General features: G+C 39.6%; 1 protein-coding gene across 2 annotated transcripts; it reads left to right on the forward strand.

Moving 5' to 3' along the window:
- Positions 1-340: 340 nt before the first annotated feature.
- LOC122646770 lies at positions 341-22,880 on the forward strand. 2 transcript variants are annotated; one of them, XM_043840368.1, is made up of 2 exons: positions 341-547; positions 22,236-22,880. In XM_043840368.1, the coding sequence occupies exons 1-2, from the start codon at positions 417-419 to the stop codon at positions 22,705-22,707; spliced, it is 603 nt and encodes a 200-aa protein (XP_043696303.1). In that variant the 5' UTR covers positions 341-416; the 3' UTR covers positions 22,708-22,880. The 2 variants fall into 2 exon arrangements, with proteins under 2 accessions (XP_043696303.1, XP_043696304.1); XM_043840369.1 differs by having other exon boundaries at positions 341-535; positions 22,224-22,880.
- The last annotated feature ends 4,330 nt before the right edge of the window (positions 22,881-27,210 follow it).

The raw sequence follows: 27,210 nt of genomic DNA on the forward strand, positions 1-27,210 counted from the left end.
TCTCTGTCAGGGAGTGCTGGGGGAGTGTGACCTACGCCAGCACTCCCATGAATCTATCTCTCTCCTCCCTATGTGAAAAGACACCTCTGTCCCTTTGTTTTAAAGAGGAGAGAGATAGACACATGGGAGTGCTGGCGTAGGCCACACTCCTGGACAGAAAACTGCTTCCCATACAATAAAAACAAAAAAAACACAGAAAACCAACCTTCACGTGCTCTTAGGGACGTTCTGGCTGAGTGGCTGCCTAAGGTGGAGCCATCTGGCGGGCCCAGAATCCAGAAGACTTGCACGAAACGAAAAAAGAGGGAAGGAATTCAACGACATTGAGTCCGTTAGCATTTCAATGTTTCCTTCCATCGACATTGCAAGTTTAGACCGAGTCACACAGAGATTGAGAGAGGGAGAGAGAAGCAGCAATGGTGCTTTGGGAGATCACATTGGTAACTGCTTATTTCTTGGGGTTGAAACGAACTTATAGGCTTGCTCTGAAGCTCCAACGTCGTCTCATCGGTCCTAATCACCCTAAGATCCGCGAATTCCTTTACCGGTAATGTTCATACTTCCCCTTCCCTCCCTCTCTGTCTATGTTCGTATTTGATCTCTCGGTTTTCCTGATTTTTTTGGTGTGGTCATATTCCCTGTAGATTTAGATGTTCGAAGTATGCTATTGATGGATAAAATGGATTAGTTCGTGCTGACTGTTCAGCTTATGATCAATATAGTGTTACTAAATGTGTAGTTGTGATGAATATGTTTCAAAGTTAAGTTATTACATCCTCCGTTATCTTTTTAATTGAAGGATAGGTTAAACGAGGGATCGATTTGATGGTAAAATATCTCTCTTTGATTGTAAGGACTGTTCTTGTGGATGGTGGATTCCTTGACATCTCTTCAAGCAGGATAAAAATTTAAACATTAGGGTTTGAAGCGGGGTGGTGTCCTGGGGTTAACAGTTGGCAGTTGAGAAGAATTTGTTGTGGAGAGTGGGACTTTCATGGGGATATGATTTGGCTTTAATCTTCCTTTTTCATCTGTGATAACTTTTGGATTTGTAGGTTTGTAGTGGTTTCTGTTGCTTTTTTGTATTTTTTTTATATTTTATGGTCCTTCTGTCTTTTGATTTTTCACTTTATTGTATTATCAAGAAACAGAAAAATTGTGGTAAAGCTTATTGAAGAGAGTCTTACCAATGCATTCAGAAGTTAAATTTGTGGCGAACACAGAAATAAATTAAGCAATAAATGAATACTAAATCAAATTCTTACAAGAAGTATTGGCACTAGCAACCAGAAAGTGCTCCTGTAATAGCTGTCGACCTTAAAACCTTTTGATTCCAAGGTTTATCTTAAAAGTTTTGGTTTCTGTTGGTAAAACTTCAATTCCGGTCATCATCAACAAGTTAACCAAGTGTGCTCATTTATGTGTAATGTAGGAGACCTACTAGGAGCCAAACAACATGATCAAATAACAAAAGGGGCTGTTGGTTCGAATGGACAGCACTAGGATTTAGGTCAATTCCTAGGATTTGGGTTGGATATTGGGAAAGGGGTTTATAGGGTATTAATGGGCAGGTCTAGGGGGTCAATATGGTATAAAAAGGTTAGGGTTTACATGAGTTTTGAAATTCTGCAATTTTGGGTAGAATTGAATTTTAGGGTTTTGGGTTTGGGTTTTAATAGAGCAAAGAGATGAAGGGGTTAGAGTGGGAGTTTGGGGCTGAAACTTGGATCGAGTGTCAACAATGATGTAAGGGATGTATGCTGAAAGTTTGGTTTGAAACTGATGGACAGATTTGAAGTTATGGAGGTTTCCTAGTTGAAGTAGGAGAGTAGGGTAAAATTGTAATTTCAGAATCGAGTCTCTCTTAGGGTTTGAGGAAGACTCGATCAAAATTTAGCAGGTTCTAATGGTTAGATTTGGCTGGGCAGAATTCTCACGAAAATCACCTTGTATGTGACCTTCTAGAAGGAAGAAGAATAGTTGCAGAATTTCTTACTTGTTGTAGGTCTTCAATGGTAGCAGCTTTGAAGATGAACAATGGGCTCTCCCGATCTTCACAATGCAAGGAGATAAGTAGCAGCCCTCCCGATCTTCACGATGCAAGGAGTCGATTGGAGATCCACCAATCCCTTCCACCTTGAGATCCACAAGGATATATACTCACAATGAGCAGCAGCAGCAATGGCAGCAAGCATAAAGCTAATTTTTATTAATCAAATTCGTGTTCAATACTTGGCCCCCTTAGAACCTTATTTAAAAGACTCAAAATTAGACTTAGACACTAAAAAAGAATGGCCTAACCCAATCCTTAACCTATTAGCTAACTTAAACTGACTAGGAAACTGAAATAGACTCAAAATAGAGTCCTAATGACTTAAAAACAACTTAAACTACTTAAAATAAAGAAGATTCCCTACTAGCCAATAGGATATAAGAACCTCTTAGCCAATAGGATCACTTCACTTAAATTAGACCAATTGAACCAATTGGATGCAACCAATTTAAACCGGTTCAATTAAAAACACAAAATAAAAACTAAGTATAGAACTAAAATAAACTAAACTAAGGCTCCTATTAAAACCCTAGGCTTAGGGTGGCTTCTTCAATTCAAGGAGGCTAGGATCTGCATCAATGTGCCTTGCCCGTGAACTTCACTAACCATATGGTTGGTTGCTGAAATTTATGCGTCTGAAATTACTAAGCTTCATGGACTCCCATGCACTATTGTTAGTAACAGAGACCCCTTATTTATCAGTACTTTTTGGAAGCAACTGTTCAAACTTCAGGGAACCACACTAGCAATAAGCAGCGCCTATCACCCCCAGACGGATGGCCAATCCAAGGTGCTCAGTCGTGGCTTGGAAATGTATTTCCAAAGTTTTGTGCTTGATGGATCCCAACAGTGGGTCAAGTATTTGCACTGGGCTGAGTATTGGTACGATACTACCTTTCATACCGTAGTAGGCATGTCCCCCTTCCAAGCATTGTATGGTAGGCCACCTAGAGGAATATTCCTGGTTCTTCCTCTAATGCAGATGTCAACCAAGACCTCCAAACCAAAGATGCCATCATGCAAAAACTCAAATTCAATCTCACTCAAGCTTAAGAGTGCATGAAGAATCATGCGGACAGAAATAGAGTGGAAAAGCAATTTGACATAGGCAATTGGGTCTTTGTTAAGCTACAACGTAATCGCCAGCAATATGTGGCATTGTTCACCCATCAGAAGCTAGGAAGGTGATTCTTTGGCCCCTTCAAAAGTATTGGAATGAATTGGTAGCATTGCCTATAAACTTGAATTGCTGGCTACAACTTGGCATTCATCCGGAATTTGGGTGGAACCCTTAAAATTCAAACAATCCTGTCACTGTTCGTAACTTCTAATGGTGATGCAGTTACACACCCAAATGCTATTCTGAACTACCATCACCTCAAGGGGCAAAGATGCCGGGTGGCCCTAGCCTTGGTACAATGGGATAGATTACCCCTAGAAGAAGCTTCATGGGAGGATGTGACTACTCTGTGCCAATTGTACCCACAGCTGAACCTTGAAGACAAGGTTCTTTGGGAAGGGGATGGTGATGATTTGGCTCAAGGCAGGGAAAGGGATAGTGCCACCGAGGTAGCTGACCTAGCAAGGAATCCTTCAGAAGAAGTTCCCGCATGCAGGAGTACAAGGCAGAAAAGAAGACCTGTTACCTTGGTCTATTACGTATAAAATCATTACAGAATTAGTTAGGATGTACTGTTTTAAAGCAAGGGGAATGGCTGTAAGAGGGTAATGAGGAAAGTACCTTCTCTGTTCTAGGAGCTCGCTACCCTTGAAGTAGCATTTCGTTCTCTTTTACTTACTGTAGTTTCTAGATATCCCACGTTTTGTATTTTACAGTCAGTATCAATGGAATGAACCTGGAGCTACTGAAGCTCTCATCACTTGATATTTGTTTGATACTATTATTTCACTAACAATATGCTACAGTTTACCATTTTTTTTGTTGTCGGCAACGGGGTTAACGGTTACTAATGCAGCTGAGAATGGGTTCTACAGCCAGGCTTGTGGTAAACACAAAAAAAAGAGAGGGGAGTTTGGGAATTCCGTATTTATTTGTTAGTTTATTCGATTTGCTGTTGGAATATTGAATTAAATTACAACCAATACTTAATCCATCAGAAAAGCGGGAAGAAAGATGAAAAACTGAGACTCACAGGATCAGGGTACTTCTCTGTCTTGTGTTTGCCATCATCTGTACAAATCCAGGTTCCATCGGCATCAATTCCGACGAAGCCCGAGAAATTCTTGACCGATATCACCATCAACTCCCTGCAAGCAATATAAATTACAACGCCACCAAAATAATTGCTCGAATTTGTTCACAGAATACAACCCAGGAGAAGTGAAATTCCAACCCTTTAGTGACAAGAACCATATCGATATTCTGTCACCAAGGCCCTAGCAACCAGAAAGTGCTCCTGTAATAGCTGTCGACCTTGCAACGTCCTATATCCAACATTGCATGCAGCCACTAACACAGTCTCTGCAACTGCAACAGGGACATGGGAACTCATTCTATTGTTTCTGGTATTTGTCCAATGTCCGTCGAATGTTTTTTTCCAACACATTAAATTTACATTCTATTAAAGCCTAGTGTTGAGAAATTCTGAAAGAGAAGCTTTCTTGACTGTCATGAGATGGTGAACTCTCCCTTGGTTTCTTGCTGTATAATACTCTCCGCACTTGTGTCAATTCTTACCATGGCCACCGATTGAAGGACCCAAGATGTTTTATTACCTCCTTACTCACTTTCTGCGTGCAAAATACTTTAGTTCCATCTCTCTCTCTCTCCACTTGGTAATTGCTTTGTGATAGGTTGTAGACATTTTTTTAAACTTGGTTGGATTTCTTAGGAAGGATGCTTATCAGTAGTAATGTGTGACAGCTGGTGAAGCCCTCTTATATTCTTCACAGAACTAATCAATTTAACCTATGGGTTTGGCCATTTAAGATTCATGCGCAGCTCTAAAGAATAGGGGTGGCTTAAGATTTCAATATACAGGTTTTCTTCAGGTTTTAAGAGAGTCAAGTTTTATAGTTTAAATGCTGGTATTCTGAGCTATATGAGTATGGTTAATTGCTCAACTAATTTTAAAGATCAAAGATATTAGAAATTTTAAAGACTAATGGCTGAATTTTGTACTAAGTTGATATTAGAAGAGACGATGGTAGTATTATAGTCTCTCTGAAAAAGACAATAGTGAGTCTCACCATTGACCATGTAACTTCTGGTAGATTTGAACTGTCGATGGAAATGTCGCATATATGATGGCTAAACTTTGGCAAGTATAAAATAAAGTTCCATTCATGTAAGTACAGTGCTCCCCCTCTCAATTGGAGCTTGTATAATAAAGCAGATTCTTTTAAATACCTTACGGGTAACTTCAATGATGGTTCTTGGGAATGACATAAATCCCATTTATCAAATGCACTACCACATTTTTAGTTTAGATAAGAATGAGCGTAGAAAGCTCCTACGAAAGGAGAATAGGAGAGTCACAACTTACAATCCGAAGGAAAGGGCCTCCCAATTACAGGAACATCCCACAAATATCTTGTTTCGCTTCGATCTTCTTAAGGTTGCAATCATAAACTTTAAGATGCTCGGATCCTGTCTTATGTCAGTTTTGAACTGGCTCAAAACCAAAATTTTACTGACATTTTGCTGCAATATTAAGATATTCTTTACTTTGTAGATTCATTTTTCTACCTTGGGAACGGGAAAAAATTCAGAAATTTCTGGATTTTCATTAGAATTTAAAATTTTGCTTTGGTTTGCCTTCATCCTTTTTATCACATTACCTTTTTAATGAGATTCAATCAACTTGCTCGTCTCAGCTTGAAGAGTTATCTGAAAATTTCTGAAAAGGATAAATGAACCTCGTCAGTTCATTTGCGGATGATATAACATACTATATGCAAGGTTTGTGTACTTTTCATGAGGCCCATATGCTTAAAATATATTGAATAGTTCATTGTTTGACAGATTTGCTGCTGTACACAACCATATCAAATTGATGACGATACAAATTTTTAGATATTTGAAATGAAAAAATTTGCTGGCCTAGATAAAAGGGAACGATAGTGGGTTAAGGTCTTTTCTCCCTCTGCTCAATTCTACAGGAATTGTCATGCCAGTATGTTGAGTCTGACTTGCAGATGGGGTTGCGCCAATTTTATCCTTGTACCATAAGAAAACCTGTGTTATCAATACAGGGCCTGAATGAATGTAGAACCAATAAAGTTATATATAATTATAAGTATGTTAGATTTAGTACCAGAGCCTTATTTTATGTGGGAACTTATTCAATCTAGTTTTGCAAGTTAGTAGAATCTTTTTTTGACTTAGAATGAGTTGTTATTATTGAGGAAAGTAATTAAGGAATTTCTTCCAGCCCAATTTAGTCTATATTGATTTATTTCACTTCTTGATTGTTATGAAGGAGAAACAATTTTGGCTTTTATAACGTTATGAATATTTTGTATAGTGCAATCAAAGTACCATTATGTTTGCTTTTAGCCAAAGGCTCTGTATTTTTTGACCATTGCCCATTATTTAACTTCAAACCCAGATTAGACGTGAGGTTTTATCTTGTAGGTGAAAATCTTTATAGTATAGTCTGAGTTCAAGACACGCGTACTGCAATTTGTTATGTTTAGGTGTTTAGCCATTCACTATCCATCAACCAGCCCCTTGATTCATTTGTTCCTTGGGAAAACCTAATACATGTCTATTAGTGAAAGCTCCTTAAATGAATAAACTCATCCTTTTCCCTACTATTTGAGAGTAACACTTTCGAACACTTCATTCCTTGTTCGACAACTTGAATCTAGCCCAAATTCCTATTCAATCATTCGAAACCACCACCTTTTCAGGAAATCCTTCTGTGTCCTACATCAACCTTTCCTAAGGAATTGAAGGGTTGCAAAGCTGATGTTTTCTGGTAGTTGAGTAATGCAGACTGAGTAGATGGATCTCCTGATGGTGGGAAGGGAAGAAAATGTGGAAGAGGAGAGGGATCGCAGGTTGAAGGAGAAGGGGGGAACCAAATCGTGTGGGGGAAGGAGAGATCGAGAGAGAGAAGAGGGAAAACCCATATCATGGGGAGGGGAGAGAGAGAAAGGAGGCAACAACTTCAATTTCAAAACCAAATTAACTCTATTCCATTCATTGAATTGTGGGGCAGGCTATGCCTCTTACAATGCATTTATAATTGAGTAACAGACTTTTGAGAGGAAACTATAGACAAAATAGAAACTAGTGAGGACACTCCATGTGTTGGCTGTTGGAGGTGTCCCTTACCGACTCACCAAATAATATAGAACATTAGAAATAAAAGACCACAACTAATACTCTCTCCCTTCCAGCCGTAGGATATAAAGGGAAGTCCTAAGTTGACCCAAACACTAAAACTGAATTAAGACAACTTAATTAAATAAGGAAACTGAAGAAATAAAGACTCTTAAGTGAAGAATTAGAAGAAATAAAGACTCTTAAGTGATTACCATGATTTGAATTGTGATGAGGCTCCTAAAATCTAGCCTCGATTTGTTAGATAAAAGGGATTCCAAAAAATAGGGAAATTCTGTTGCGCAAACTGTTGAAAAAGCTTTCAAACTGCGCGCCATGAGTTGGATAATTTTTTTTAAAAAAAAATTCACAGAACCAGATCTGAACTTGAGAACTGATTCTAATCATGAACCCCATCCTTATCTGGTTCAGAAAATTGACCCAAACTAAACCAGGTTGAACGATGTCTTTTCCATTTCTTTCTAGTTGAGATCCGCATCAATACTGCATCAGCTCCCCCTTGTTTAAAAAATCTCGCCCTTGAGTTTTGTTGAATGGGAGAATCATCACCACTCGATTGGCACTGTCAAACACTTGCTTTGACTTGATGGCGATCTAGTGTTTCTCATAAAAATAGTAGATGATCTTAATTCCTCAATTTGTGGAGGAAGAATCATTTCAATGGCTGCAATCTTTTTGGAACAATGTGAAATCGAGTGTTTTCATTTGGAATCTTTTGTTTAATCTCAACAACCTCAATCGGACCATTGTCTAATTCTTCAACTTGATCTTTTGCCATTACTTGCTGTTCTACATCAATTATATTATGGACAACAAGTTTCTCCTTTTGTGTTGACTCTTTTGGCTGACTTGAAGTTGTTGGCAGACAACAACCAAGAGGGTAGGATCTATTGCATCTTCAGCCAGGTCTGATACCAATTAATGCAGACCGAGTAGATAGATCTGCTTGCTGGTGGTGAGAAAGAGAAAGAGAATGAGAAGAGATGGATTGCAGGATGAGGGAGGAGAAGGAAATAGATTGTGTGGGAAAAGGAGAGAGAAGAAAAAAGCCCCAAATCGTGGGGAGGGGGAGAGAGGAAAAGGAGGAAACAACCTCAATTTAAAAAAAATTACATCTATTATATTCATTCAATCATGGGGGAACCTATGCCTCGTACTATGTATTTATAACTGATTGATACTTTAAAAAGGAAGCTAAAAACAAAACAGAAACTAATAAGGACATTCCATGCGTGGGCTGTTGGAGGAGTCTCTTATTGACTCACTAGCTGAATTATAAGGGAATAGAAGATCAACCAACTAATACTCTATCTCTTCCATCCGTAGGCTATAAAGGAGTCCAAAGTTGACTCAAACACTAAAACTGAATTCAGACAACTTAATTAAGGAAACTGAAGAAATAAAGACTGACTCCCACAATTCGGATAGTGACAAGGCTCCTAAAATCTAGCCATGACTTGCTGGATACAAGAGATCTGGTTCGCAAGGTGTTGAAGAAGCTTTCAAACTGGGCCCCATGAGTTGGACAATCCTTATCTGATTCATGGAACCAGATCTGAACCAAAGAACTGGTTCAGAAAACTGACCCAAACTGAACCAGGTTGAACCACAAGTCTTTTCCTTTTCTTTCTAGTTGAACTGACGCAAACTGAATCAGGTTGAGTCACAAGTCTTTTCCTGTTCTTTCTAGTTGAGATCCGCGTCAATACTACATCCTTGAGCATTGAAGTGCCATGTGATGTAAAATGTATAGGGTGTGAGATATTCTATGATGGGGATAAAAAGAGTCAGCTTTCCCCACCTTCATATGTTCACTCACTTTAGAGTTCTGTTCTTAATCAACGAAAAAAAGCTTTTTCCCTACCTCTCCCCAACCCCCACCCCCCCCAAAAAAAAAAAAAAAAATCTTCTATAAGATGAAGTAACTTCATTAAGAAAAATAATAGGTTAAGCAAACAGTGCAGACTGTGCTCATACTCAGTTACATCAATGGCATTACCGTCTCGATCATCCCTCTTTTTGTGTTTGAAGTTATTTATTTTCGTCTTTAATAAAACATTATACTTTGGACAAGTTTGCTTGCGACATCACACCTTATTTTTCAAACACAAGGATGGAAAGGTTACTGCCCTTATTGTCTATGTTGACGATATAGTGATAATAGGTTATGATAATGCAGAAATCTCCGTGTCGAAAAAACATAGTTGGCTACGGAGTTTGGGATGAAGGATTTAGGACCTCTTTGATACTTCCTAGGGATTGAAGTAGCCCGATCTAACAAGGGTATTTTCATTTCCCAAAGAAGTATGTCCTAGATCTTCTTAGTGAGACAAGTCTGCTTGGCTGTAAACTTATTGACTCTCCTATTGAGGTTAATCACCAACTCATCTGCAAAGGGGGAGATTCAGTAGATAAGGAGAGATATCAGCGTCTCGCTGTCTCATAGGAAGATTAATATACCTCCCCGTACTCGGCCAGATATTGCTTATGTTGTAGGGGTTGTTGGCCATTTTCCGCATGACCCACAAACTTCTCATCTTGAAGCCTTATACCAAATTCTGAGGTATTTGAAATTAGCACCAAGAAAGGGCATTTTATTTTCCAACAATAGCCATCTGAAGTTGGTATGCTTTACCGATGTTGACTGGGCTGGTTCTATTGATGATCAACGCTCTATTGTGGGATATTGCACACTTCTTAGATGGAATCTGGTTACCTGGTGAAGCAAGAAGCAACCAGTGATGTCTCGATTTAGTGCGGAAGCTGAATACCGTGCTATGGCACAAGGGTGTATGTTAGCTTATATGGCTCAAAGTGTTGCTTGGCGATCTAGGAGTAACATTTGAAGAACCTATGAGGCTCTGCTGTGATAATACGACAACAATCAATGTCACCCATAACCCAGTCCAACACGACTGAACTAAGCATATTGGGATTGGCAAACACTTCATCAAAGAGAAACTTGAACAAGGCACAATGTGCATGCTGTTTGTCACTTCTGAGAATCAATTGGCTGATGTGTTAACAGAGAGTTTTGACTAGTCATTCCAATCTTTTGTATTCAAGTTGGGCATGAGGGATATCTAAGCACCAACTTGAGGGGGAGTATCAAGGATAAGAATTGACTAGACACTGTCTAGGTTCGATGTATTTGTATGTTAGGACAAGGCTTTTTTCTCAACCTCACCTAACATATCTTATTTGTATTTGTCATCCTCTCTGTAAATAAACAATGGCCCTTGTCATTCTAGACAACACAATCTATTCTTTCAAACCTCTTCTCAACTAACGACAAATTAGACAGACATGAGAGCACCTATGAAGAAGTACCAGTCTCCTTTCAACAACAACAACAACAACAACAACAACAACAACTCAGCCTTATCCCAACCAAATGCGGTTGGCTACATAGATCCTTGCCCTCCAATCAGCTCTATTCGAGTTCATGCTTGATACAAGGCCTAAGCTATGCATGTCTTTCCTCACCACTTCTCCTAAGGTCGTGTTAGATCTGCTCTTGGCTCTTTTAGAAGCCTTCGTTGAACATGGCCATGCCACCTCTAACGACTTTTTCGTAGCTTATCATGTATCAGAACTACTCCCAAACCAGCTCTAATATGATCATTCCTTACTTTATCCTTCCTAGTTTTGCCACTCATCCATCTCAACATCTTGATCTCCGCTACACCGAGTTTATATATATGATGCTTTTTAACTGCCCAACATTCTGCACCATACATCATAGCCATAGTACTATATCTCGCGATATATCGGTATCTCGGGCCTACCGAGATATCCGAAATATCCGAGATATCGCGAAATATTCCCGAAATATTGCATTTTTTCTGCAATATTTCGGGGTCCATCTCGGGGGTATTTGGCCATATTTAGGCCGAAACTTCATGGACAGCCTTATTTAAGCTTAATAAACACATTTAAACCATAAAATTGTAAAAATGTGAATTCAAATTGGTGTTTTGGGCTTGCACCCTTGATTGACATACGGTCGCCGACCTTAATGTATAAATAGTTAAATACACATAGATTAATGAAATCACAACTTAAGTTACAAATTACAAGTGCTAAAGCGCTAATAGTAGTTCTTGTGCCTCCTGGATCAATCCCACTCATGCCTCGCTGGAGTCGACGTCCATTGCTCTCTGTTTGAATGACATATGTGGACCACGGTATAGAATCGGAGAAGAAAGCGAGTGTAGTCATCCACAAGTGTCACGTAAATGGAATCATCAGCGATCGTAGGTAACCTATCCTAGGATATAAACTAGGGTTACCAATCGATCCGATCCGTGAAGAAGATGATCCTTCGTGATATGATGTTGGCGCCGCGCAGAGGCGATGGCATTGGCTGCATGTATGGTGGTGAGGTTGGTAGCTAGGTCCGCTAGGGTATGCAAAGATGTTATCTACAAAAGATGATCAGTATGTCCCTGGGGCGGGATCGTAGTCATAGTCCCCTACCCCACTAAACGCCCATATGATGATGATCCATATCCATATCCACCGTAAGGTTGTGATGCACCATAATCCGATGCCAATGGAGTGGCATGTGCGTCAAAAGATGGGGCACGCCAATGTCGGTCGGTCCTCCTCCCTATCCCCATACTCAAACCACCAACGAGCTAGATAGGTTATCAATGTCCATGTGATCGAGGTTGCAAGCGTGTTTGTCGACCCCTACGCTTCTGTTGTATGTATGTAGGGGGCCTCTCGAGGGGGGTGCGGGGCACGTGCTCCGTGGTCCGTATCTTGTGTGGCGGGGAGGAAGAAGAGGCTTGGAAGGGAGGAAGAAGAGAGAAAATTTCATTTTCAGCAGCTCTCGTCGAAATATCGACCAAGAGCTGCGAAATATGAAATTTATAAGGATTTTGAATGTGACACTATTGTCACTTTACAATATCTCGCGATATATCGTGATATCTCGCGATATATCGTGAGTTCCACGATATATCGTCGAAATATCTCGATATATCGACAGTTATTGTACTTTTTATTTCGACATTGTTTCGTATCTGGTCATGTCGAGATTCACGAAATATCGCGATATATCGCCGATATTTCGCGAGATTTTATACCATGATCATAGCCGGTCGTATAACCGTCCTAAAAAATTTTCCTTTAAGTTTTAAAGGAATACTCTGATCACACAACACTCTGGAACACCTCTCCACTTGATCCATCCTATTTTAATTCTTTGTGAAACATCATCTTCTATATTACCTTCTTTATTTATGATTGAGCCAAGATACCTAAATTAATCACTTTACGGAATCTCCCTCTCATCAATTTTCACCATCTCATTATCCGGCCTAGTGTAACCAAAGTCTCGCCATATACTCCATATTCATTCTACTACTTATCTTAAAACCTTTTGATTCCAAGGTTGATACCATAACTCTAACTTGGTGTTAATCCCTGTTTTTGTCTCATACACCAAAAACAATATCATCAGAACAAGCATACACAAAGGAACCTCATCTTGAATGTCTTTGGTTAAATCATCAATTATAAGAGAAAACAAATAAGGGCTTAAAGCTGATCCTTAATATAACCCAATTGTAATTGGGAATTCACTATCTTGGCCACCCCACAGTTCTTACACTTTTCACTGCACCATCATACATATCTTTAATTATGTCTACATATTTACTTGAAACACTTCTCTTCTCTAGTACTTGCCAGATTAACTCTCTAGGGACTCTGTCATAAGCTTTTTCTAGGTCAACAAAGACAATATGGAGATCCTTCCCGTGCTCTCTAAATCTTTCCATAAGTCTCCTAATTAGGTAAGTAGCTTCCGTCGTGGATCTTCTTGGCATAAAACCAAATTGATTCTCCATAATAGTAGTTCTTGTCTCATGTGGGTTTCAATAAGTCTCTCTTATAATTTCATAGTATGACACATTAGTTTTATGCCTCTATATTTATTGCAACTTTGAATATCATCTTTATTTTTATAAACCGGAACCATGATGCTTCTCCTCCATTCAGCTGACATTTCCTTGTGCTCATAATGTTATTAAACAACTTGGTTAGCCAAGATAAACCACAAATTCCTAAGCTCTTTCACACTTCTATTGGGATCTCATCTGGGCCTTGTGCCTTGCGTACTTTCATCCTCAAAGCTTCTTGTACTTTAGACACCCTACTTCGTATATATCTACGACATGTGGTGTCTTGATGGATAATGTAGTCCTCTAGAACACTATTACTTGAAGTGTCTTCATTTAGTAAGCTGCTGAAATAACCTTCCCATCTTTTAGTACATCTAATATGGTTGAGATCTCTACTCTTCCTTTGCCTCACTTTAGCTTTCTTATAAATAGTTTTTTCCCCTTCCTTTGTGCTCAAATTGTTATAATGATTTTCATATTTCTTCGCTCTTGTTTTTCCCACAATTTTCTTAGCTTCATTTCTAGCAAATTTATACCTTTGTAGATCCCTCTACATCCTTAGTCCCTTGCCATGTCTTAAAACTAGCTTTATTAGTCTTAATATCTGTTTGAACGTCATCATTCCACCACCAAATCTGTCTAGAGGAATGATGTTTTCTTTTCTATTCACCTAGGACATCTCTAGCAACCTTCTTAATATAAGTACTCATCTCATTCCACATTGTATTAGTGTCTCCCTCAAAGTCCCACTTTCCTTGTTTGACCACTTCATTAGTAAATGATTTCAAAGCATCTCCTTTTAAGCTCTACTACCGTATCCTAGGGAAAATAAGCTTACCTTTCTTACGATTCTGTGTAGTGAGGCACATATCCATGACCACTAATCTATGTTGTGTAGTTAGGCTCTCCCCGGGTATAACCTTACAATCCATACATAACAATTTATCAAACCTTCTAGTTAGGAAGAAATCTAATTGGCTAGTATGATGTCCACTTTTGAAGGAACCTAACTGCTCCTCTCTCTTTTCAAAGTAAGTGTTTACAATGGATAAATCATAAGCCACAACAAAATCTAAAATCGAGATCCCCTCCTCATTCCTCTCTCCAAAACCATATATCCTCCATGTACACCTTCATAGCCTCTATGATGTTTCTTAACATGTCCATTCAGATCGCCCCCTATAATAATCTTTTCTGCTTTACGAAAACCTTGCACTAATGCATCCATGTGTTGCCAAAATTGTAACTTAATCCTTTCATCCAATCCTACTTGAGGTGCATAAGCGCTAATTATATTGACAACCTCTTTCTCCAACACAAGCTTGATGGATATAATCCTATCTCCGAATCTTTTAACATCCACCACATCATTCTTTAAATCTTTATCCACTACTATGCCCATTCCATTTCTATTACTTTTATCCCCCATATACCAAAGCTTAAAGTCGTCCAACTCCTTAGCTTTTTTACCCTTCCATCTAGTCTCTTGAATACAGGCTATGCTAATCCTTCTTCTCCTCATAACATCTATCAATTCTAGATTCTTACTTGTTAAAGATCCAATTTTTTCCAAGATGCTAGTTTAATCCTATGCTTTTGGACTAGCTTCTTTACCCGCACTCGTCCACGGTGGAAGAACCCTTGCCTACTTGTCACCGCATACGGGCGCCCTTGTTAACCCCTCACTTTTCACTATACCCGGGTCATAGTGTAGCGCGTCGCTTATTCTGTTGGGGAATGCCCTAGCTTAACATTTGTAATATAAGGTTGTAGAATCCATGTAAAAGGGTTTGGCTGGTTTTTTTTCCGGTGCCGGTTGCCGACCTGACACACCAACCTTCCTCCTTTATCAGGGCTCGGGACCGGCAGCAAATACTGGCTGAGTTACGTACCAGTTTTCTTTCATAGAGAGATATTTGCCCTTCCAAAGGGGTGAGTTTGGATTTGACGACTGTTGTATCATATGGAAGAGAAGTTTGAGGCTTAGCATCCAATAGCAATCCCAAATAGGGAAGAAGTGAGCCCAGTCAACATCCCAAAAGAGAAGCCATTCTTCCACTGTAGGGAACTCACCAATCTAACATTTCACTCTTACTGAAGTTAGTACACTGTTCATGTGCCATTTCACAAAACAGAAGAGTACATCCTTTTCTTTTTTCCTCTCTGCCTCTACCAAGCCTTGAACCTTTGACTTCAAGTTTTATGGACATGATTAACATGTCATTGAAGCTAGAAAGGTGCTGTTAAGGTACCTATAATTCTATGTGGCGCATTGTAGAAAATAGTAGTATCATTTATTAATGCTGATGTAAAGTAGTGGTCCCTCCCTTCCCCAATTCATATTTCATTGACACAGTCCTGTACATCCCTCCATATGAGCCTACTAAGCCTTTGAGATGATGTGGTTCACCGAAAAATCAGGGGGGGGGGGGGCTGGGGGAGGTGTTTCTCCTTGCCAAATTCCCCTTTGGGTAACATGATTTCAATTCGCTCCATCTACGAAGACTTTGAAACTGCACGGAGATACACACCATGAAAGTTGTGTATTTCCTAAAGATATGCCATTGGTAAGGCATCTGGTCTTGGGGCCTTTTCTGCCACCAAGTGCATGTTTGGCTAAGCTTCCTGCACCTTTTGCTTTTCAGATTGAAGCTTCACAAAGCCAATCCAATGAAAAGTGAGCATTTGAAATCTTTTCCGCCAGAAGCCAAGAAGCCTAAGAAGCCTACTTCTGGGCTTTTGCTTCTTGTGCAGAAGTAGGGGGCAAAAAGCTTAGCCAAATTTTCCCCAAGTTGAGTTTTCAAGGCCTACATTGATTCTTTCCTAGAAAATCTTCTCTTAAGCCAATCTCTTTCCACATTTAATAATCCTATGAAGTTGAGCCCCTTGGATTATGGCAAGAAACCGTCTTCCTTTCTATAGAAATCATCAAAAGCTTCTTGGATGGCTACTCTTCAAGATATGTAATGAAATCTATCCTCTCAATTAGCTGCTTGGTGGTTCATATATTATTACTAAAAATCTAAATTTGTTACTCTTATGATCATGGATTAGGTGAAGCAGTTGCATGGGACATTGATCCAGTATGGAGGCCTAGGCACAAACTTGGGAGGCCCAGAAAGGGCAGGTGGCAGTCCAATGGGCTGAAATTGAGCTTTGAGGTTGGGCCATTTCTTTTCTTGGGATTCGTTGTAACAGGCCTAATTTATAATCTGATAAAATGGGGGTAAAGTTAGTACACAAGGTTAGTAGTTAAGTATTTGAGTCAGATTAGGATTCTTAAAGCTAGATAGAGTTATGTTTTTGAGTCTACTTATTGTGTTCAGTGTGTGAAATGGATTATGAGTTTTTTTTTTGGGTCAGAGGAATTTCAATTTTCAAACATCTTTATATGTGTCATAAACCCCCATTAGTAAAGCATGATTTGTGTAAAGAATTTTGAATTTTCTTAAGAGTTTTGGAATTGTTTTGTACGGTATTGGTACTCTAGATCTGATTTCCTTCCTCCTTCCAGTTTTGTTCATCTCTGAGATCAGGTGTAATCTTTCCTCTCTCTTCTTATTTCGTAATATCTTCCTCTAGCCCCCCTAATTCTCTCCTTTGTTCTTAAGAGATATATAATTTCTCCTATCATTCTTCCATTCTGGTCCTCTATTATTTCTATCAATTCTACATTGATCCTGAACTATTAGCAATTTTTTTGGCTCTGGATTCTTGCTAGAACCCTGAACTGCATTATTTGGTAACAGAGCCAAGCCAGTGTCAAAAGTCTTAAATTTTATTCATCTTCAGCTACCTAATGGGAGCTTGGCTATGCTACATGTGGAAAATCAGCGCAAAGAAAGTATAGCGTTGCAAGCTGTGGTGGATAATGCTTGGTGTCATGCATTTCCATCTTCAAAGCAAATCATCAAAGTTGTAGACGATTAGTGGAAGAACATAAGGGGACTTGATGCAGGACAAACCCGGTTTGAATCCGTCGATCCACGGGTTGGGACCCGAACCAGACCCGGACCCATTTTAATTTAGGCAATTATTTAACTGGGTCCATTTCTGTTGCACTTTTTGGTTCAGTTTGGTTCAGTTTTGGTTCAGTTTGTAATTCTGGTCTAGGCCCAGGCCCACTTGGATCAGCCCCTTCAGTTGACTAGGAGGACTTATTGAAACTTGTGCTCCCTTAGGAAACAGCTTAGCTGGTGTGCTTCCCTATGTATTGGTCTTCCCAAGGGGGAGATCAATAATATTCTATTGTTTTGTTTTTTTTTCTACTTAAGCTTGGTACAGGCCATTCGGCCATGTAATGTTGAATAAAAAAAACCAATGAGAATTTAAAAAGTTTGGCTGCTCCCTCTCTTCCCTATCGTGGATTGCTCCTCCCCCCCCCCCCCCCCCCTTCTTTTTTTCTTCTTTCTTCCCCATGGTTTCTTTCTTCTTTTCCCCCTGCTATCTGAAATGCTGATTTCTTTCTAATTCCCCCCCCCTTCTTCTATTTCTTCTCAAGGTTTATTCTCTGCACCCCCTGCAATACTGACTTCTTTCTATCATCTCCTCTCTCTTGATTCTGTCCTCCATTATGTGGTATCAGAGCCGAAGCCTGGCCGAAGGATCCCATCTTCCTTCCCATGTGATCTCTCTTCCTCACTCTGTTTATCTCCCTATCTTCTTCATCTCCCTCCACTTGATTGCTGCTGCTGTTGCTGCTACTGTGAGATTCTAACAATCCTTGCAATAGTACTTTTGAAGACCTGATTCAGCTCCTAATCCTCACATAGGCCTGCTTCTGTTCACACCACCAGTTGAAGAGCTGTTGCACACGTGCGGCTTGCCTAGATTCTGCTGCAACTACAAGTATTTGTGATCCTATTGTGGATTAGCCCTTCTACTTCTTCTCAAGTTCTGCAGTACAGTGGGGGGGGAAAAAAAAATCTTCTGCAACACTATATCCAATCTGTCAATTGACTGCTGTTGCTATTTGGGTGCTTACTGGGACACTTGTTGCTGTCTACACAAGAGGCTCAACTGAGACTGTAACCAGAACTATCCATTGTCTGGTTCAAGCCCTGCGTTGCTGATATCTGGAGTTTTCTGCTGCTGCTGTGATCCCTTGTATCTCATACTTTGTTCAGAAGATCACTGAGGTATTTGATAGTTACTTTCCACCATTGGAGACCTCCCATCGACCCTAATCTCTGGCCTCAGCCTCATCTAAAGGTAGGTTCTGCCACAAGTAACAGGTTACTAAATATCTCCGTACTTTCTAATTTCAGACCTTTGATCATATCTATCAATCTGGCCATCAGTTGGCTGAGATATTTGGAACCTTACTACCTTTGATCAAACCCTACAATAGTTCCAAAGTGGCTGGTGATCTGTCCAGCAGGTTGTGAGATCTCAATAGTTTCTAAATCTGAGTTCTATAGTTTCTATTCTACAATTATGCTATCAATGTCCTCCAAACCACCACCCAACCGAATTCTTTTAGTTAGAATCCACCAGCTGCTCTATCCTATTACTGTGAAAGCATTGCTTCAAGTGTTTTCCCCTCATGGATTTGTTGAAAAGATTAAGATATTTCATCAGTCTGCTATTGTTTGTCAAGCTTTTGTCCAATATCAGTCACTCCTAAGTGCCGTTTCAGCAAGGGGCATTCTTCAAGGCCATAATATTTATGATGATTGTTGTACACTGAACATCCAATTTTCGTTCCTAAGTGAGGTACAATTGAACTACAAACGGTCAAAGGGTTTCAAAAACACATCCGTGCCTTCAGCACAAAAAGACAGGAAAATTGTGATTGAGGCATCACCGACTAAATCACTTCCAGGAGATTCTATTGCACCGACGGAAGACTCTACTGAAGATGTCTCTAAAGAGCCAAAAGGCGAGCCACCATTGATGGACGTGATGGCGTTGATAGTCGTTCAAGAAAAGATGGAGCTGAACGACCCGATCAAGATTGCAGCTGTGGAACCGATCAATGGTCCAATTACAATGGCAAAACCCCGTGGTCATATTCCAATCAAAGTCATATCATTTGTTGACAACCATCGGGCGAGCGTAAAGGTTGATCGTGAAATGTGTGGGATCATCACCCCATTTAAGCTTTTGATCGTGGATGCTGATCAAGTGGTGTTGATCCTTTCCTTCTTTAAAACTCGTGGTCGAGTTTTTCTTAACCACGGGAGAGTTGATGCACGACAAACCCGGTTCGATCCGTCGATCCACGAGTTGGGACCCGAACCAGACCCGGACCCATTTTAATTTAGGCAATTATTTAACTGGGTCCATTTCTATTGCACTTTTTGGTGCAGTTTGGTTTTGTTTTTTTGGTTCAGTTTGGTTCAGTTTTGGTTCCATTGGTAATTCTGGTCTAGGCCCAGGCCCACTTGGATCAGCCCCTTTAGTTGACTAGGAGGACTTATTGGAACTTGTGCTCCCTTAGGAAACAGCTTAGCTGGTGTGCTTCCCTATGTATTGGTCTTCCCAAGGGGGAGACCAATAATATTCTATTCTATTGTTTCTTAAACAAAACAATGAGAATTTAAAAGTTTGGTGCTCCCTCTTCCCATGGTTTCTTTCTTCTTTTCCCCATGGTTTCTTCTTCTTTTCCCTGCTATTCTGAAATGCTGATTTCTTTCTAATTCCCCCCCCCCCTTCTTCTATTTCTTCTCAAGGTTTATTCTCTGCACCCCCTGCAAAACTGATTTCTTTCTATCATCTCCTCTCTCTTGATTCTGTCCTCCATTAGGACTTGATCGTAAAAAGAACTTATGCTTTCTTACGCCTCCTTACACATCATGTTGAATAGGTCTTCTAGGTTCCCTAAGAAGAAGTAAAGCCCCTAAGGAAGAACCTATTGAAGAAATTATTGTAGAAGAGAAAATTCCTATGGAAGAACCTATTGAAGAAATTGTTGTAGATGAGAAAATTCCTATGCTTTCTCTGGAAGTACAACTAGAGAAAGTCACCGACATTACTGAATTCAAGCCTACAAGGGAAGGTAGAACCTAGGAAAGAATTCAGCAACAACGAAAAGGCAGAGATTGTAAGAGAACAAGTGATGGCTTGTGCTAAAGAAACTAAACAAGAAGAGCTTGTTGGTCATAATGGAGAATCCAATGTCCATTGTTGACCAGTAAGATGAAATCAAGAACCAGCTATACTCAAATTACTTTCTTAAGAGGGAACCCCAATTTGAGGTTGAATTTGAGGAAAGAGCTCTTATTGAATTCATCCTACTGGATCAGTTTCTTGACGTAAAAGGACCATATATGTGCAACATATTTTTCTCCCTTGGTCTGAATAAGAAGATTAGTGTTGAACATGTCATGAGGGTACTTCAACACTTTAAGACTCAAGGACGAGTTTTTTCCTACACTTGGGGAATTAGTGCAGTTGCGTTAGGCATTGATCTCATATCGAAGCCTCAACACAGGTCTGGGAGGCCCACAAGGGGTCGGTGGCAGTCCAATAGGCCGAAATCAAGCTTTCGGTAGTTATATTATAGGCTGGGTCTTTTCATTTCATGGGTTTCATTGAATAGGCCTAATTTATAAGCTCATAAAGTGGGGTGAAGTTAGTACATTAGTGCTAAGTATTTGAGTTAGAGTAGGATACTTAATAGCTAAATAGAATTCTGTTTGAGTCTATTTACGTTTGGTGAGAGTGATTAGGAGTTCTTTTATGAGTCAGTTCAGAAATTCCAAAAGGTCTTTATATATGTTATACACCCCCATCAGTTAAGCATGATTTCAATAAAGAATTTGATTTTTCTTAGTAGTTTTAAAGCTGTTGAGTTCTGCATACGGGATTGGTAATCTAGATCTGACTCCCTAGTCCCTCGTCCTTCCATTTCTGTTAATCTCTGAGATCCGGTGTGGTTTCCTTCGTTTTCTTGTCTGTTCTTCCTATTCTCTAATTCTTCTTCTAACTCTATTTTTTCCTCTGATTTCTTCTAATTCTCTTCTATGTTCTTGAGAGTTATATAATATCACTCACCATTCTTCTATTCTGGTCCTATGTTTAGTTCTATTGATTCTACATTGATCCTGGGCTGAGCAGTTTTCTGGCTATAAATTCTTCCTAAAACCTTGAACTGCAATACCTAGGTACTTTTGGTTCTTACTATCCGATTGTGCTGTTTCTCTAGTTTACTCTTGAAAAGTGTAATCAGGTGGTGGAATGTTTTGAAATCAGCTTGTTGGATTGGAATTCCTTCTATTTTCCAAATCCCAAGGAAGGTGATCTAAACTTTATGGTGTATACTTGTCATAATTTCCAACCTACTTTCAGTGGATACAGCAATTGCCTGCAGTTGGACAAAAACAGTGACTTTTAATGTCGCTGGAGGAAATATGAGATGTATAACTTGGTTGATTGGGTAGAATTTGTTTGATCAAATAAACAAAATGCCCTGAGATTTGGTCCTTGAGGGCTCTAAATCAAATCTTTCTAGGCATGTCTTTGGATATGTAGTACCCTATGTGTACAGGGCTCATAATAATAGTTCCAATTGAAAAGTGGAAAAGTATCTCAAAAGGTCTAGTAAGATTCTATGAATGAGCCTCAATTTGAGGTGGGACAGTATGGAGATCTTAGGAATCAATTAGTGCTTGTTCTTTTTGGTCCCGAATATGGTATCTGTCTGTAACAATAATGTGGTTTCCTTAGACTATACCTCTCAAGAAAATGGCCTATTGGATCCCATTCTAATCATTGCCTCTGGTTTTTAATTTAGAAAGAATTGGTGAATTACATTCCCCTAATCCACACATGGGCACAATGCGAGGGAATATGCACTTTAAATCTTCTGCTTTCTGCTGTGCTTCCGAGGTGCCAGTGTGTTTGTGCCTTACTACTAAAAATTATTACTGTAGTCCAACAGGATTTTAAGAATTTGGTTGAGGTTTTAACTAACTTTTCTTCTTGCAGAACTGATAATAAACTTGTTTCTTTACAGGCGAACTCGTTCTGTATTTTCCGTAGCGATCCGGATTCACAGCAACATACAACAGAGGGACATAGAAGTTGGTCGGAACCTTGGGAACTGGATCCTTCGGTGGCTTGATCGCATGAAACCATCTGCCCAGATCCGTGGTCTTCCTGGAAACCCACCCAGCGTTGGTAACACATCCAAGCATGTAACCAACTCATCCAAACAACAACCTCCAGGGTCCATTCAAAAATTCAGTAGCAAAATTATAAACAGGGGAGCAATTGGGCGTCTCACCACCTCATCATCACTGCATATATGGCCAAAATCATTCCCTACTCTGGGGACGATGTTGAGGCCATCGAGACCCACTGGTGCAAACACTCAGTACAGGAACTTGTGCTTCTCTGGGCCTTACTTGCCTGGACCAAACTATGAAAAAGGTAGATTTGATGGAGTGATTCGTAAGGACATAATGCAGTGGATGCTGCGAAATTGAAAAATGAACTTTTGCAGACTTTATAACTGTGTGCTGGGGTTTTGTAAATTCTTCCTTTTGCTCCCTCGTGCTGAGAACTTGATTGCTGATATTTCTGGAAAAAACTATGCTGTATCTTGGGAAATAATATTCGATTGTTTTTGTTGGACCACATAACATTGAGCTAATGCTTTGCTGAGGGTGTTGTAACATACAATAACTCTCAGACTCCAACGCCCTTCTCATTGGGATGTAACTACAAGAACACACTCAAGAAACTAAAGTCTTTGATGGGAGATTTCACTATGTTTCCTATTAATTTGTTAGAGCACCATCTTTCTAGTTTCTATATTGGCTCTCATTCTTTGCTTCAAGATTGCAGTTGCAGGCCACAAAGAAGACCATGGTGCCATCACTCCCTTCAGCAGTTTGAATAGGAGAAAGTAGTACCACTCTCAATGCAATACCGCTACCTGGTCGTGCCTAGACATATTAGAGTGTAAAAGTACTGTGCTGCCCGCATAGAAAGATGAAAATCTTGCCCAGGGTGATGGTTGTACACGACCTCATTGGCCAGTGTGTGCAGGCTCTAGAGGCCCAGGCAGTGATCTCTTTCCCAATTATTTTATAGGGATATTTCTAACATAATTGCAAAGCTAGGTTTTGATTTGCTTGATTTTGAATAAAAAAATGGACAAAACCTAGTCAAGAGTTGTATAAAGTATAAAAAATAACAAGACTCGGTCCAAGACACAACACACTACTAGTTTATATACCAGAGTCATATGAAACTTGCCGAGTCCCGTCTCTTCTTCCCTGTTTTGAGTCTTTGAACCCTGAAATGATGAAACCCCAATATTAAAATGGTGAGGTTTGAAACGGTGCAGCCCTTGGGTTGCCATTTGAGTTTTTGATAATTTCATTTGGTCGAATTTTAAGAAAACAAGAGTCGCGAAATGGACTGCGTCGAGGTTGGAAGCTACATTCAACACTGTTATATGCATCATCCTTGTTAAGGTAGATAGTTGAAACAATGTTAAGAGTAGTCATGAAGGAGAGGGAGGTTTCTGGAGATGAGATTGAAGGTGCAGATTAAGGTCTTGGGTTTTTTGAACCTAGTTGAAGGAGGCCCTATTCTCCACCAAGCCAGTAAGCTACCAAGGGTGAGAAAGAAACAACAAAAGGATAGTAACAAGTATTTGAGATTTCAAAATTTTAAGAACATCAAAGGCATTCCCCCCTCGCTGCTTACAATCGCTGTACCCGGTCCCCCTTTCTTTCACTTTGCTCACTCACTCTTTGTCTTGGCGATAGGGTTTAGTGCTTGGAGCCGTGTTTGAAGACTTTCTTGAATTTGTCTTCTTGGTCCCATTCTTTTGTAAATCCTTGGATTCTCATCTGTCCTAGGCTCTCAGGTGAGCTCGAGGATCACCGGTCCAATTGAATTTGTCAGAGTACAATTTTTTCAGATATATTTGCCTTACGGAAGAAGCACATTCCTCCGGTGTCGAGCAACCTGCACCTCCACGCCCTTGACGTTTCACATGTTCTTATTCGTTATGCATAGGAGGGAATGACTACGGCACCGCAACAGAATTTACAGAGAGGGGGGAGCTATGAGCCTATGAGGTTGCCTTTAGAGTAGTGAGCCACAAGAGGGGTACTATGTATAATAAAATAGGGGATAACGAATGTTGCCTGGTTGTGTGGAATCTGTGCTCATACACATGAGTGTGCAAATTACTACCCCACCCTCATGAAATCAAAAACCCCCATACATGTATATGCCCCGCCATATGTTCTCATTGGCCTCCCCACACTTGTGTAGGACTATGCGGCCAGTCATCAATCATTTGCATAAATTAGGTTCAGCTTTCCAAGACATTCGGCCTGATCTTTATGGTATAGAATGATTACCCTTGGAAATCAGATGACCAAATGACAACCAATCAAATCCTCAATCATGGGACAAAAAGGTTACGTGAGTCTTTTTGATCAGTATCGTCCACAACAACCCCCTCGAATGGTCAAAATCATAACAATGGTACACATCTCATGCGGCAGTCCTTGCCGTGTGGGTAAAATCTTTGGACCTCCAATTCGCTGCCCGCTTCAATTCTTTCAATTCTTCTAATAGGGGGAATGGACCCTACCTTGGGCAGCCTTGGACAATGTGTTTGGGCAGGGGGTATGATGATCATTTTCGCCCCCTATATGAGGAGTTTGAACGGATAGCAAATTGAAGGGAATAACAATTCGAATGTAGGGTTGGGGCTATCATGTGTTTTGGAATGATACATTACTTGTCTAGGTTGAGAGACAAGGGAATTCACCCGGTCACCTGGAGCAGTATCCAAGCTATACAAGCAAATTTAGCTCATTTAAAGCACTAGGTTTTGAAGAGGCGGATAAATAAAATAAAAAATAAAAAAAAAAACCTAATTTTCCAACAATGCTGTCTAAAAGATCGAAGATGAATTTTTGTTCTATTATTGAAAAAAGAGCGTTTAAAATTTTTTTTTTTAGGTAAAAGAGCCCTTTTAAATTTACCTTTTGGTAGAAGGTTTATGCCAATGCCCATCTAGGAGTAGCTTCTAATACAAGTAATCCATTTATCCAAAAAAAATAAAAATAAAAATACAATTAATCCAATTATGTAGCATAGTAGGATAGCATCTACTTGCATGGTAATCAAACCACACATTTAAATCATCAAACTAATAAGCCAAGATCAATACAACCCGTTCATTTAATGGCCAGGTTCATATGGGTTGGAGTGGGTGGGGAAGGACCAATTTCAAGAGGATTAGAGTGGGCAAGTTGGGCCCATTAGTGAAATGTGCTACAATCCTGGTTCAACCTCAACCCACCTCTAATAAGAAAGACTAGTGGAGTGGCTTTCATCGTTTGTCACTTTTGGGGCAATAAGATTTCTTTGGAAAGACTTGATAGTCGTATATATAATATCATCAATTGTGATTTTTCATGAGATTTACAGAGTTACTAAACATTAGGGATGTAAATGGATAGGTGAAAATCCGTATCCGATCCATGTTTGAACCCATTTAGGGATTTCCAAATCTGGAATTTTAGTTTTTTGAAAAATATTCAAATCCATCCGAAAGATAATTGGATTCAGATTTGGGTATTTCCATTTCAGACTGGATAATATCCAGTTAATTTATTATCCGGTTGTAAAATATGATTAATTTAATATTTTTGTAAAAAGATATGATATATTACTATATTATAAACACTAAGGATATTTTGGTAATATGCCTAATCCTAAGTCCTAACCCAAACCCTAACCATGAGTCGATATAGGTCCGATTTGTTTATTAACCAGATAGTTTATCGGATCGGATAAATATCTGAATATCCGATAAACGTTAACTCCCGAATTCAATTATGATATTAGTTTCTAAAATTCTGTCGAAAATCGGATCGGGTACGGATATGTCATTCGCTAAACGGATTCCAATTCAAATAATAGTAAATTTGAGCTGTTTACATCCCTACCAAACATCCATTTCCTCCATCAAGCCTCCCCCTCCCTTTGAAGGGTTTGGGTAGAATGACTTTTTCAGTTTCCATCCCATAAAACCACAAAGTTCAAATTATCCAATGAGTGGAACTTAATGAACAGTTAAGAATGAGGGGTTTAGTCCTCAATCGGCTGGGTGTAGGGTTGCAACGATTAGAAACAGGGGTTTAGTCCTCAATCGGTCGGGTGTAGAGTTAAAGCGATTGAAAACAACAAGAATTCTTTATTAGAGAAACTTAAATAACTACAATTATGCTTACAGAGGATTCTACAAGAGATGATTTCAAGCTATTTCTACTACAACTACTACAACTGGGATGTGATTACAATCGGTGAGGTTCCCTTTTATAGAGGAGTTAATAACAACTACACTTGGACTGTTGAAGCTTTGGATGGTGGTCTTGGACAGTGGTTGAATAGTGGTTTTGGACGGTGGCTGTTGATGTTTACCTTCACCGGATAGTATGTGATTGTTAGGTTTATGATCTTGGAAGAGCCTTTTCACCTTGAAGTTTGGGCTTATGGGTTAGACGCCGTTAATATGGTATCGAAGTGGCTTATACATGCAATGACCATATGGGGCCTAAAGTTGGGGAATTAATATGCAACTCCATGACTAAAAAGGGGAGTTTAATCCCACATTGGTTGAGTAGTGTGCAACTGCTGGGCTATGTCGTCATATGATAGTAAAGCAAGTTGTCCGTGCATACACCATGTGAGAACTCATGACCTAAAGCTTGACCTATATGTTAGGGTTTTGGGTTGGATTCTGGTATCAAATTTGATATTTCATTTTAATTGATTTGCTAAGACTATACCCATTATTGACGATATCTAGGTAGTTGTTGAGATTTTTAGCTTGTTAGGTGTTTCCCACTCTTTTCATGGAAACAATTTACTGGCTTACACATCTTGGTTCCCACCACTCCAATGGTAGAAATCCTTACTTAAGAAAAAAGAAACCCTTTTTTCTCTGTCAA

Source organism: Telopea speciosissima, chromosome 11, assembly GCF_018873765.1.
Source record: "Telopea speciosissima isolate NSW1024214 ecotype Mountain lineage chromosome 11, Tspe_v1, whole genome shotgun sequence".
In the NCBI taxonomy this organism is placed as follows: Eukaryota; Viridiplantae; Streptophyta; class Magnoliopsida; order Proteales; family Proteaceae; genus Telopea; species Telopea speciosissima.